The following is a 14,175-nucleotide window of genomic DNA, read 5'->3' as shown; positions in this document are numbered from 1 at the left end:
GGCTCAGAACAGTCCCAGGGTCTGACCACCAGGGTCTTTTTGAAAGAAAGATGGTTCTTTTCCAAGCAATAAGAAATAGAATGGCAGAACCCCAGGGCGGCGGGTTGCGTTGGGTTTTAGGAAATAGTTAATAATTCACATCCTTATCTGAATCTAATCCCGAGGGCTCTGTGATTCAGGCCATGATGTTGACACACTCAATTAAATCAGAGCCAGAGAACCAGTCTGAAATTTGTGTGGGCGGAGAATAACCCCAGTAGACTGTTATTACTGTTGTTTTGTTCATTGAGTTACTGACTTGAAAAGGGAAATGTCGAGAATGGTTAGAGGTATATAAATTAGTTTTTGTTTTATTTAAAACGGGATCATCCCCCCATTCCTGGTTCTCATCTTTATCATCAAAATGCTCAGAAGGTAGGATTAAATACCCATAACTTTGGAGACCAGGCTTTGGCATTTCAGTTCTCTGATAACCTAAAGGCAACCACAAGAGGTTCTGAGATTTTTCTGGACCTGCCATCTGGGGGAGGGCTTTGCCAAAGTCAGTGTCTCTCTCAAGTGCACCTTCTACTAGAATATCTGGCATATGTAGATTCAAAGAACCAACGGAGGGGGAGACTTGCTATTTTCCCAGAATTCAGGAAATTGAATTATCCACATAGAAAGGATCATAGAATAAACAATCCAGCTGCTTTTTTAAATTAAAATATTCTAAAATAAAGATTAGGCTGTCAATGCCTTCTTTTATAGAGTTGAAGGGGATTTTCTGCAAGGATAAAATCACATGTTTTTATGGTTGTCTTTCTTTCCCCAACCCATCCCCCCCAAATCTAAATATGTCTGCGGGAGAAAAGGCAGCTTAAATCCTCCATAACTCATGGGCAACATTAAAATCAAGTATATGCAACTTGTGCTTATTTCAGTGAATGACATGCAGTGATGGAGAACAGGGAATCACCTTTCTGAGAGGTGGATCTGTGAATTACCATTTGAAATTAGTTATATGATTTTAGCCCCTCAGCATTAGGCTGCAAAATATTAGCCCCTGGAGGGTAAAGGTTTAAACATCGTTTGCTGAACTTCCTTTTTCCTCCCAGAGATAACCCCTGTATTAGATCATGTTTATTTTACTTGTAAATCACATCTCACTACAGGGGAGTTCAAAGTTTTAAAGTGTTAGTTTTAGGATACAGTATCCAACCATGTCTTCTTTTAGCTAGAGCTTCAATGTTTTTTAACGTGATATCAATCTCTCTTGAAGAATAACATTGTCTTTATGTAAAGCCTTAAGTTAAACTACAAATTTCATGTGTGATGCATTGTTTTCAATGAACTGAATTCTTCTCTTCAGCCTTATAATGCCTTCCTCGCTGCAGTAAAATGGATAATGACAGAACTTGTCTTGTAAGTACAATTGGCCACATTTTTAAATAGTATTGCTTTTCTTTTGTATTATACAGTGAATCGGAAGACTGTGTTTCATGTTTTGAACAACCATTAGATTCAGACTGCTCTGAGATAACCTCACTGAACATCTCGAAATATTGAAAGCTGAGACCAGAAAATTATCTTTCAGTTATTCATGGTCACTGCGTATGCCCTTATGTCATTGCTTAGCAGAATAAGAGCATGCAATATACAAACCAAATTTATTTATTGTGGTTAGTGTTAAATTTAACATAGATGTCTGGCTGTTTTTAATGCAGCCTGGGTGGGCTGTGGTCAGAAGAACAAATTGCCAGTGCTGCCCAGTGTGTTCCTTCGGATGTGTTGGCATGTGCAAGGGGTGGGGGGGAGGGGAGGCCTTGTGCAGGAGACGGGGAGCTTGTGTATTTCATGGGTCAGGAGCTGGGGACTTTTCTCAGGTGTGAATTAACTGTTTACCCTGTCAAGCTATGGTCCTATTTGAAGGGTGCTGGATGCATGTGTGTGACTTAGGTCAGATTGAAATGGGACAAAGATAAAAGGCTTGACTCCCAGAAAAGATACTGGACACATGACAGAAACACTGTATTCTGTGAAAGGGAGGAATTCCATAGACGAGCATGAAAACCAAATTGTTTAACCTACGCCAAATTCTCAGGTTCTGATTTTGCCCACTGCGACTCCAATTCTGAGGGCTGGAGGCAGATCTCTTCCCATTTGACGAAGAGCCATTGTCTTCTTTATTGCTTTTATGTAACCTATATTAATTTCACAACATTATAAATTGAAATTCATTTCTCTTATATACATAAGAGGCAGAAAATACAGTAACAGACAATGGTGAGATTTTGACTGACAGTGAGCTGCTTGAGGTAGTAGCCTAAAAGAAAAATGATGGGATTTTGATCTATTACTATTCATTTGGAGGATGACTTATATTACTTTTGCATTTTTTACCAGCCATGGAGAGATCCTGATTTTTTTTTTTTTTGAAATTGCATTGTGGCAAAAGTTCATCAAGAGAAATTTGTTCCATCTGTGCCTAAACACACACACACACACACACACACACACAGGGCTGTTGCATTGCAGTATAAATCTGGGAAGCATCCTTTATTACTGCAGATCATAGTCCAGGTAAAGAATATGCTATTTGTATCTTAGCATCCAGGCAGAAGAAACACTTTGGAAATTGACTTTGGAAATAGACTCAGACTATAGCTGGAAAACCATTTCTGCTGACAAACAGGGTTATTTCTCAACAGAGTCCTTGAGTCTAGAAGAAACCTAGTTTCAGGGTTTGGCTGGCATTGATGATCAAATAACCTTTCACAAGTAAGATAAAGCCCAGCGAAAATTCAGTGGTCCCAGAACAAACCCTACTGGGTACCTTCTGATCAGGGTGTTATTGTTTCAAAAGCAGTGAGCAATGCTGAAAAGAACAGAATGTCCCTGTTCCGTCCAGGAGGGCAGATGACCAAATAACCCTGGGCTTTTGCATCCCCTGTTTAGGTTCCTGGTGGAATTTAACCTCTGCAGTTGGTGGCACTCAGATATGACAGCCAAAGGTAAGCAGCCACCAATTCCTCTTTCTCAGCTCAGAGTGATAAAGCTAGAGTTCCCTGGCTCCTGTTCATCCAGGATGAGCTCACATACAACTACGCAGGACAAAGTGATGATTTTTCTGCTCTGTCAGTGAAAGGCATCCTCTGCGCCGATTCGGCAGCGCCGTCCAGTCTCACAAAAATTCCAACTTTCATTCTGCCCGCGTGGAACGTACACTTTGACCTGTTTCCTTAACTAAGACTTTGAGGTCATAACATTGCACAGGTGAATTCTTCAAAAAGCTCTTGGGCAGTGCTTAAAATAGAAGGGGGAGACATCGCCTCTTTCAGGAGGAGTGAATGGATAACCACTCTGGTTTTTCGTTTGTTTGATCATTTTGCATGATTATCCTCGTAAAATAGAAATCCAGTCCTATTACTCTCCCTCCTCAAAAGCCTTCAGTGATTTGAGCAGGAATTAGTAGAAACTCTTAGAGGTATGAGTTGCAGAGGTGGATCAGTAGGGATTTCAGTGCTGGTTCCCAGGTTTGCCTTTGGCAAGTTAGCTTATCTCTTCAAGACTCAGTTTCCCCATAGTAAGCAAAATGGGAGGCACAGCACATAATATTTACCTCCTGTCATATGTGTGTTTAACGATAAATCATACTCTATGCTGAGCATGGTGACTGGAACATAATTAGCCCTCAACAAATGACAACTGTAATTAACTTAGGATACCAGCACTGACACCGTTGACCGACGAGTCAAGTCCCCATGCCCTACAAAACCGGGGCTCTTTAATGAGGGCCGTCTCACAGCCATCTGCCCCACCTGCTCCGTCCCACGCTGTTTCTCAGATAACGCTCTGCTCTTTCTTTTCTGTGTGTGTTCATGCATGTTCATTTGCTTACCTGGGATGACGGGAACCGGCAGTAGACCAGACGGCTACCATTTTTATTATTATTATTTTTAAATTATCTTTTTCAAAGAGGTAGATGAAAATTGTCTCAGCCTTCCCCAGATGCTGGATATATTTCAATCTGACATTTCCTCTCCCATCCCTTAAGATCTTGGCCGGGGAGGATTCCCTTGATTCTCCCAGGAAGAGTTAGCAAGCATGTCCTTCTTGCTCCCATCCAGTCAGCTCACCTATTTATGTTGCTAGCTCTTCTGCGCCACTATTGCCTCACTTTGTTGGCTTCACACGAGAGTTTCTTGATGGCCGGAGCTATGCTTTATAGCCACTGTTATCCCTTAGTACCTAATGTTGCTCAGCATATAGCAGGTGCACAGTGTTTGCTTACTGAATACCCTAACTGTTCTTATGTCGGGTATGACCAGTATTGCCACTGTCATCAAGGCTTTATAATTTACAAATAGGCCTCTGTTGCCTAAATTCAGGAACTCCCTCATTTCTTGTTAGAGGATGACATGGAGGGACACCTACAGAGAGGTGTTCTCAGGCACACAGCTGCACCGGATGGACTCTGATTACAGTGAACTGAATCCAAGAGTGTTTGGGGTTGGCCCAACCCTGAAAAGCTGAGAACCCAGCGGAACAGCATCTCTGTGTCCTGTTCTCTCTCATACACACACACACACACACACACACACACAGAGTCCTGGTGACCCTCAATGTGTGAGCTCCATGCTTGCCCCTTCTTGCTGGGTTAGGGCCTGCTTTGAACGTCCACAACCCCACTTTGAGAAAATCTAGCCTAGGAAAATAATTTGGGGTCAGAGCCAAGGGGTCTAGGACAGGATGATTGTCACTAAGGAACAGATGACTGCAAATACTGGTAACTCTTTAAATGCTGAATAATAGAGACAATTCAAAATAAATGACAACCAATCCACAGAGAGGCAGAGAAACCCTTTTAACAAGATTCTGTTTCTGAAAATAGATCTTTTCAACGGGATCAAAAATGTTCATGAAATTAAGTAATAGAGCAAGATAAACAATATACAGAACTGTATATACCCCCAGAAAAGCATCCAGTGATGGGGGAGTAGGGGGTATGGATTTAATTAGGGTCAGCAATCAGTATGGCCAGCGGGGAGTCAATAAGCAGAGAACAAAGTATGAATTAGGAAGGGAAGACTATTATGTCCCCCAAGAAAATTCTACCTATAACACAAACCGACTTTGTTTGAAAACTGCACATGATTTGAAAGTGAGAGCTGGGAAGGGTTCTACCAAATGAGTGCTTGCTTCCTTCTTCTGTTTGCTTTTCTTATTCCACAGGCTTCTGCACAGTTTTACTATTAGGGATGAAAATGTTTAGATGAGATGAAAAGGGAGGGACGGAAGAAGGAAGATCAATAGAGGACAAAAGAATGAACTACAAGCTGGTCATAGGGCTGCTCTCGCTGCAGCCCGAAGTGTCTGGGGACAAGTCCCCTCGACTTCCAAACTAGCTTTGGGCTCTCCAGGCAGCCTTCTTTTGCTGCTTGCTAGCTGCTCCCTCCTGGGCAAGTCTCTTGATCTCCCTGGGCTCTGGTTTCCCAATTAGTCCACAGAAGTTACCACGAACCCAACCGGTGTGAGAGATGGGTTCGGCGGTGCACACACAGCGCATGTGCAGACGAGGCCCGGAGGCAGCGCATGCGCAGACGAGGCCCCGAGGCAGCGCACCCCACGCGGTGGGCGGTGCTTACCTTTGGGCCTCGGTGGCTTTTGTGGCTGAGATCCTGGCTCTGTGGAAGGAGTGTATTCAGTGCGGAGGGCAGCAGGCTGATCATTTTGGCATTCCTCTGCCCAACAGAATGCCTGCCCTCCTTCGGCTGTGGAGCTTCTGTGGTAAGCGTGAGGATGGCCCATCTTCTCATGCCAGCCCGCGTCCCCATTCCCCCCATTCTCCCCCTGGCCTGCTTCCCTTCCCCATAACCTGTTGCCGCAGGCATCTGCCCACGCTCCTGTTTGGGTCCTTTGGATTTGACAATCAGTTTAAAAGTTTTTGTTGATGTGACTTTGCAGTCACTGTGATCTTTGCTCAGATCTGTGGTTTTTAACAGGGGGATTGGAGAAGGCGGGGCGGATTTTTTTCTCCCAGGAGTCATTGCCATGTTTGGAGACATTTTTGGTTGTCACAACTGGGGGCGACGGGGTGGGGGGTGGTGCTACTGACAACCAGCGGGTGGAAGCCAAGGGTGCAGCTAAACATCCTAGGACACAGAGCCCCACATCACAAAGAATGATCCTACTCAAAATGTCAGTAGTGCCACTCTTGGGAAACCCTGGTATAAGACCGAAGAGGATGGGGTAGGGGATGGAGAATAAAGAAGAAGGATATGGGGGCACCTGGGTGGCTCAGTCTGTGAGCGTGTGCTTTCAGCTCAGGTCATGACCCCGGAGTCCCAGGATTAAGTTCCACAGTGCGCTTCCTGCTCTGTGGGGAGCCTGCTTCTCCCTCTGACTCTCCCCCCTTCTTGTGCTTTTCCTCTCACTCTCAAACAAATAAATAACCTTAAAAAAAAAAGAAGAAGAAGAAGGATATGGTCTTTGCATTCATGATGCTTACAGAAATGTATGAAGGCCCCTATTCTGAAGTTTCACATCCCCTCCCCCCAACCCCCCTGTTTCAGCTAAGAGCAATCATGTGATCCTTAAGCTCTCTGTGTTATGTTTTAGAAGCTTTTCTAAAAGTTCCTTAATAGATAATTCCAAGTCATGTTGCCCTTTTGCCACAATGTGCGACCTGCTCCCAGACTGGAGACAGACCTTGTCAGACAACTGTGTCGTCACCACACCAAGTGCTAACATACAGTGAGTGCTTTCCCATTTCCGGAGTGCGGGCCCTTGACCGTCTTCAGATCCCTTCATCATCCCTGAGAGGTAGGGACTGCTGGAATTTGTCACTAACCCTTTCTGAGCTGCATGAGTCAGACAGCTACTAGATGAGGGGCTCAGATGTGAGCCAAGAGCTCAGCTAGATGGCAATGAGCAAGACAGCCTGTCTTCTTGGACCCTGTGTGGTTCTGGCTGCTGTACGCGGACTGTCTCATTCTGCCCTATAGGCCTCGGCTGGGCAGAGCTGCCTTTTTCCATTTCACAGATGGAGAAAAGAATGGAATGGGGGAGCTGTCCTCTGGCTGGCGGGGCTGAGGCTGCTATCAGCTGGGGATCTTTGTTAAAGGAAAATGTAAATTCTCAGACCCAGAGCATAAGGAGAGAAAAGTTTCACAGCGCTATTGACTTGCAAGGTTTCTTCATTCTAATTTTACCATTCCCTCGCTAGATAAAGACCCTGGGCTGAGACATACATCTTTGTTTAGCTAAAAATGGAATCCATAATTACACTGTTTATCTGCTTCATTTCCTTAATGAAGGGGACTGTGGAAGCCCATTTCTGCTTGATTATCACAAAGGTATCATTTTGGCAAAGTTGCACAAAGAACGGAGCTTGCTGGCATGGAGTATGAATGGGGGTGCGTTCACAGAGACAAAAGAAGAGGAAAGCTTTTCAAACGGCAACTCTATTCATTCCCGGTTGTCTGCCCATAATTACTGTGAACCCCAGTCAGTTATTCTCATCAGGGACATTTGTTGCTAAGGGAAAATTAAAGAAATTCAATTGTGTGGCTGCTCCATTGGGTGCTTCATTGTGAGTGAGTGGTAGGTCACAGCTTCGGCCTGGGGCCGCCGGCCTCATGGGGACGGGAGGTAGAGCCGTGGAACGGTGCAGAACGGAGGCCGCACGACGTGACTGTGCACAAGCGGGTCTGGGCTCCCGAGCTCATGGCAACGTGACTTGGGGCGGGCAGTGTCACTTAATTTCTCTGGGCTGTAGTTTGTCCATCTGTGTAGTTTGTCCGGAGAGCGGCAGGCCTTCCTCACTGCCTGGCGGTGAGGACTGGGAGGACTCCTTCCAGGCAAAGGGCCTAGCGGCGTGTTTGGCGTGGGGTGAGGGCTTCGCGGGTACGGGCTGTGAAGGTGGTGATGGCCGTTTTGGTGTTTAAGTAGATGATGGTCATGGTGAGTCTCTCTCTGGGGGATTTCTGGCAGGCCATGTCTGCTTTCTGAACCCCATTTTCCCTACAACAAGGAATCAGCCCAGCTGAACTTCATGACCTCTAGTACCTCCACCTTTGTAAGATAATGTGATGTAAATGCCCAGTGGCTAAAACAGCGCTCAGGAGATCCCTGGCAGCCAGAGCGGTTCAGAATGGCATAGATGAGCAGTAACGACCGACCCGCAAATATATGCGGTGCCCATAGCGCTCCAGACAAAGAAAGGTCTTCATTGTAAACCATGTTATTTCGATTAAATGTGGCCATGGTTTTATATGATAATTCGCATGTGGCCCAGAAGCCCAGCAGACGATCAGCAGCCAGTCTATAGTCGTGTTGCGGACAGAGTCGACGAGGGTTTATCGCCTCATCAGTATGGGTGCCTTGCGAAGGGAACACAGATTTCATCTCCAGGAAGGATCCGAGCCAAATGAGCCTCACCACTGAGCGCGCTGGACTCGTTCCATAGTAACTGGGCCCAGACAATTACAATTAGAGATGGTGCAATTATCGGGCCCGTTTAAGTCATGCATACTGCCTATCTCAGCCCGGCCCAAAGACCGTCCTTCCTTCCTCTCATTGGCCGAACTTCACAGAGCAGTTAAATATATGTGTTCTGGAGCCAGAAGGCCCAAGTTCAAATTTTGGCTCTGCCACATACTCACTGGATGAATTTGGCAATTCATTCAGTTGTCTCCTCCATTCACTAACCTGCAAAAAAAAGATTCCCACTATAAGATTCCCACCTTATAGTTTATTCTTCTTTTTCATTTTGTCATGTTTTACTGTTAAATAAATTAATACATGTAAAGCAGAACAGCATCTGGCATGTAGTGGTTTCTTAATAAACGAGGCCGTTACCAACATGAGCTTATATGTGCCATCTGCATACGAGAGCCGTATCCACTTATAATCCGCATTGTTTGGGTTTTGTTTTGTTTTTTTACTTGATCTTTATTTCATTTTAAGGGACTCACTTTTTTTGAAATTCGAATAATTTAAATATTAAAAGGAAGTTTCCCCAGTGGAAAGTCGCTCTCACTTGCTACTCAAAGGAGTCAATTGGGAACACAAGAACCATGAAAATAAAAAGTGTGACCAAATTGTAGCCAGATGCTCTGAGCTTTATGGGTGGCCTCCCCAAATGAAAAAAAAAAAAAAAAAAAAAAGGCGGGGGTGGGGTGGGGCAGAGCCAATGAAAGAATAATGAAAAAGAAAGAAAGGTGGGAATAACTCCCTAGCATCCGACAAAGCTGTCGTCCTGACAAAATCAGAGGCAGTGGAGAAGAAAGTGGAAGGGAACGATGTTTCCACCAGGTGCCCCCGCTCTGTGCTGGGGCTGTTTAGCCCTGGGCTTCCTAAAACCAGCACCTCAGGGCATGGGGGGGACGGGGCGGCAGGCAGGGTGGGGGACCCTGGCTGTTGGGAGCATGACACTTGCCCATGCTGTTCCTGCAGTGGAGCCAGGACTCTGGGAGGTGGTCACTGGTCTTTTCTAAGCAAAAAGTGATGCTTCAGAAAGGCCCGCCGTTTCTGACGATTCGGCGTAATAACACGCAGTCACGTGGCAGGAAGCGTGTTGGGTTAAAGAGCCCCTCACAGTGCACCGCCTCTTGCCAGGCATGAATTCGTCTGATTCTCACACAACCACGTGAGGTTATTCCGTCTTACTCCCATTTTACCGAGGAGAACACGGAGGCGTCACGAGATTGAACTCACCTGCTGTCCCACAGCGGTGCCAAGATTCGTGCCCTTTAGTTTCTGCCCTTCGCTGCTAAGTGATTAGTCCAGCTCCCGGCACATGGGTGGTGACATGCTCCAGAGCTAGCGTCTGGTGAAGGCTGTTTTGCATGTCTGCACCTGCACGTATGTGGAAGTGAGCACACGCGGCCCTTGGTGAAGAGCCGTGCCTGCCTTGGTCGGTTCATTACTCAGAACAACTCCGAGCCTTGGCGTGGGCATCGTGCCTTTCATGTCAGTGACCAGTTTCTGAAAAATCACAGGTCATACATTTAAAAAAAAAGCTGATTGAATCCACTTCCTTTTTCTCCTTTGAGAGGAGAAAAATGACAATGTATTATGCTTTAACCCCAAACCCCCAATCAATTTCCTCAAAATAATTAACGCTTAGGGAAAATTCTATTAAAAAAAAAAAAGTCACGTTAGAATATACATGCTTGGAACATGGCTTCCTAATCAGCCAACAAATATCTGGTGGTTGCCAGGGGCTCCTTTTGCACTTAGCAATCCTGTGCTGGCCCACTTAGTGCCGGCAGCCTCCCCACGGCCATTTCACAAAATGTGACATGTTTTGTTGGGCTTCTGATGAATGAATGAAATGAAATGTCGCCGGGCTTCTGACATCCAACCAACTGCATTGGGAATATAACTTAAGATTTTGTCAAAACAGCATTTTGTTAAAATCCTACCAAGTTTTGGAGTTGAAAATGTAAATTATATATTCTATATTTATAAATATTCTATATTTATAAATAGGTGTTTATATTTCCATATAAAATATCAGCCAAAAACTTTGTACAAAGTTTGGGTGTTGGAAACCTATGAACATTCTACTGGTAAGATCTCTTTTTTTTTAGAGGAGTGGGAGGGGCAGAGGGGAAGGTGAGAGAGAATCGTGAACGGGCTCCCCTGCAGTGTGGAGCCCAACGCAGGGCTCCGTCTCAGAACACTGAACTGAGTTCATAACCTGAGCGGAAATCAAGTTAGTAACCGACTAAGCCACCCAGGCGCCCCCTACTGGTAAGATATTAATGAATGACCAGTCCTGTGACAAGGACCCATACTCTTGCCATTTCCATTTTGCAGATGAGAATACTGAGGATTAGCCAGAAGCAATGGAGCAGGGGATTTATACTCCAAACTTCTCTTTTAGTCTTCATCCTTAACCACTATGTTACAGTATCTACCATCATCATCATTTCAGTATTACAATGGTGTCATTAGAATGCTAATGTTCTTATTGTTATTGGTTACTGTTGTTACCATTTATTATTATTATTATTAACTGACATTCACGCAGCACTCATTATGTTCCAGGTACTCTACTAAGTACTCAACATATAATGTTTCATTTACTTCTGAAATCGCCCTCTGTTAGAGGGACTGGATTAGCCCCAATTTAGACATCGAAAAAAATGGAAACTTAAAAGAGTTTCTGGAACTTGCCCACTGGACATAACTCGTTTACATTATTTTATCAACCACTGAAACATTACCAAGTGCCTACTAGGTACCCATCCATGTACCAGGGTTATCTAGCTGCATTCGTGGACAAGGAACTTCATAAGAGTAAGATCAGTTATATGGCTGTGGTTCAAAGACATTACGTATTTTACTATTCCATACTTCAATTTTGTTTCTGCCATAAAACCATGCAATTGTATCATGACCTTTGTCTCACCCTAAATAATATGGTGTAACTTCTATTTTATACATTTATTCCAATACACATATGTGTTATTGCTGAGTTCAAGTAAGTCTGAAGTCAGAGACCCGTTGACTGATGTTGTCCCAGAAAGTATTCTTGTGATGCATAAATGATAGTGGATGAAGCCAACACAACGGCTTGAGGAATTATAGCTTATAGAGTTGCTTGGCAGATGAAATCACTTGACTAATTAGAAAATAATGCATTATGCTATGCCTAGAAAAATCACAGCGCGGCAGGAGGAGAACTGTGTTCTGAGTTACTGTGGGCTGCCAGTCACAAGAAAGCTTGTGCCTTTGTTCTTTATCTTTTTTACTTTTTTTTTTTCCCCTATCCCTACAGCCCAGAAATTGAAACAGACCCTGGAGCCTTGTGATACTGAATATCCAGCATTTGTCTCTGAGCGCACCATCAAGGAAACCTCAGGGAACATTGCTTGTGAAGACTGCTCCAAGTAAGCCTCCCGCCTCCTTTCTGCTCAGCGTAGAACTCCCAATGTGTCTGCGTGCTCACGATCACAGTGAGAGATGGAATCATGGTGGCCCTCTTGTGTGAGGAGGTGTTTCTCCTGGCTTGGAAAAAACGTCACTTGGCTTTGTTAGATCATTTAGAACTTGGGAAAGGTTCAAAATGCTTGAGAATGTATCCTAGAATAGACAAGGTTTTTAGCTGAGTTTATTGCTGGTTGGAAAAAGTCCTAATTCGTGTTTTCCCAGTTGATGGTTGGCCATTTCAACCATCTGTTGGGAAAAATCCTTCTGAATCTTTCCTGGAGGCATCAAATCTTTAGGAGTCACTGGAATCTGACATCTGGGGAATGAGTCTTGGTCGCTTACTAGGCATTTCCCTGATTCCTAATGACGTTGGGCTTTTTTTTTTTAATGGTTTTATTGATCATTTGGGTTTCTTTACCCTTCATTTCTGTTGGCAGTTGCCTGTTGGGTGATGAATCCACTCTTACTGGTTTGGTGGTCTAGTTTTTGGGTGCAATTTCTTTCCAGTTGTATGCTTTACATATGTGTCTTCCTAGTCCTTCATCTGACTCCTCATCTTTTGTAATGTCTTTAGATGCATAAATTTTCCTTTGCCTTTATTTTAATGTAGTCTAATTTATTCTTCTGTTCTATGATTTGTGCATTTGTGCTTTAAGAAATTAGTTTGTGCCCTCTTGTCATAATGGTATTCTCAAATCGTTTTATTCCAAATACTTCCAGTGTTGACTTTTACCTTCAGGACTTGAATCTCTCTTGAATTTATTTGTGTGTGCCATAAGGTAGCATCTAATTTCATATTTTTCAATATAGTTCCCTGTCAACCAGCACTGCTTATTGAATGGTCTTTTTATTTTGTTCCAGTTGATTTATTGTGGCACCTGTGTCATATAGGGTGAGTTCCCATCTGTATGTAGGTCTGTTTCCAGGTTTTATGGTTTGTCAGTACTGATGTCAATACCATAGCTCTTTAATTATTAGAGCTTTATAATATGATTTTATATTTAGGAGAACAAATATCTTTTACATATTCTTCTAAGTTGTCATGGCTATTTTTTTCTCTCCTCTTTGATATTAATTCTATAATCAGCTTGTTAATATCCAAGAATTATGACACAGTTTTGATTAAAATTGCTATAAGTTATAGATTAATTTGAAGATAATTGCTATCTTGTATAATACTGGAACTTTACATTTATAAACTATGTCTTTTTATTTACATGTCTTTTCATAGAGTTTTATAATTTTATGTTAGATTTATACCTTGAAAACATATAGTTTTTCCTGCTATCAGAAATGGCATACATTTAAAACTGCATTTTCTAATTAATAATTGTTAAAATATGAGAACAACTCTGTATATGGAATATCTTGTATCCAGTTGCTAAATACTCTTTTAGATTTAATAGTTTGTGTATCGCTTCTCTCGAATTTTTTTTAATTAACATATAATGTATTATTTGCCCCAGGGGTACAAGTCTGTGAATCATCAGTCTTACACAATTCACAGCACTCACCATAGCACATACCCTCCCCAATATCCATAACCCAACCACCCTCTCCATACCGCCTCCCCTGGCAACCTTCACTTTGTTTTGTGAGATTAATAGTCTCTTATGGTTTGTCTCCCTCCCAATCCCATCTATTTCATTTTTTCCTTCCCTACCCCCTAAACCTTCCACCCTGCCTCTCAGATTCCTCATATCAGGGAGATCATATGATAATTGTCTTTCTGATTCACTTATTTCACTCAGCATAATACCCTCTAGTTCCATCCACATCGTTGCAAATAGCAAGATTTCATTTCTTTTGATGGCTGCGTAATATTCCATTGTATGTATATACCACATTCTTTGTCCATTCATCTGTTGATGGACATCTAGGTTCTTTCCGTAGTTTGGCTGTTGTGGACATGGCTGCTATAGATATTGGTGCATGTGCCTCTTCAGATCACTACATTTGTATCTTTAGGTAAATACTCAGTAGTGTGCTTGTTAGGTCATAAGGTAGCTCTATTTTCAGCTTTCTGAGGAACCTCCATGCTCTTTTCCAGAGTGGATACACCAACCTGCATTCCCACCAACAGTGTAGGAGGGTTTGTCTTTCTCTGCATCCTTGTCAGCATCTGTTGTTTCCTGACTTGTTAATTTGAGCCATTCTGACTGGTGTGAGGTGGTATCTCATTGTAGTTTTGATTTGTATTTCCCTGATCCCGAGTGATGTGGAACACTTTTTCATGTGTCTGTTGGCCATCTG

General features: G+C 43.3%; 1 protein-coding gene across 3 annotated transcripts in view; it reads left to right on the top strand.

Annotated features, from left to right (window-relative positions):
- Nucleotides 1-14,175, top strand: part of CACNA2D3 (calcium voltage-gated channel auxiliary subunit alpha2delta 3) — an 863,447-nt gene that overhangs the window by 791,791 nt on the left and 57,481 nt on the right. For all 3 annotated transcript variants that reach the window (XM_044253365.1, XM_044253364.1, XM_044253363.1), the window contains 3 exons: nt 1,352-1,404; nt 2,938-2,993; nt 11,771-11,882. In XM_044253365.1, the coding sequence (XP_044109300.1) occupies nt 1,352-1,404; nt 2,938-2,993; nt 11,771-11,882 (221 nt within the window). The remainder of the gene's footprint in view (nt 1-1,351; nt 1,405-2,937; nt 2,994-11,770; nt 11,883-14,175) is intronic.

Source organism: Neovison vison, chromosome 6, assembly GCF_020171115.1.
Source record: "Neovison vison isolate M4711 chromosome 6, ASM_NN_V1, whole genome shotgun sequence".
NCBI lineage: Eukaryota > Metazoa > Chordata > Mammalia > Carnivora > Mustelidae > Neogale > Neogale vison.
This window is presented reverse-complemented; position numbering and strand designations above follow the sequence as displayed.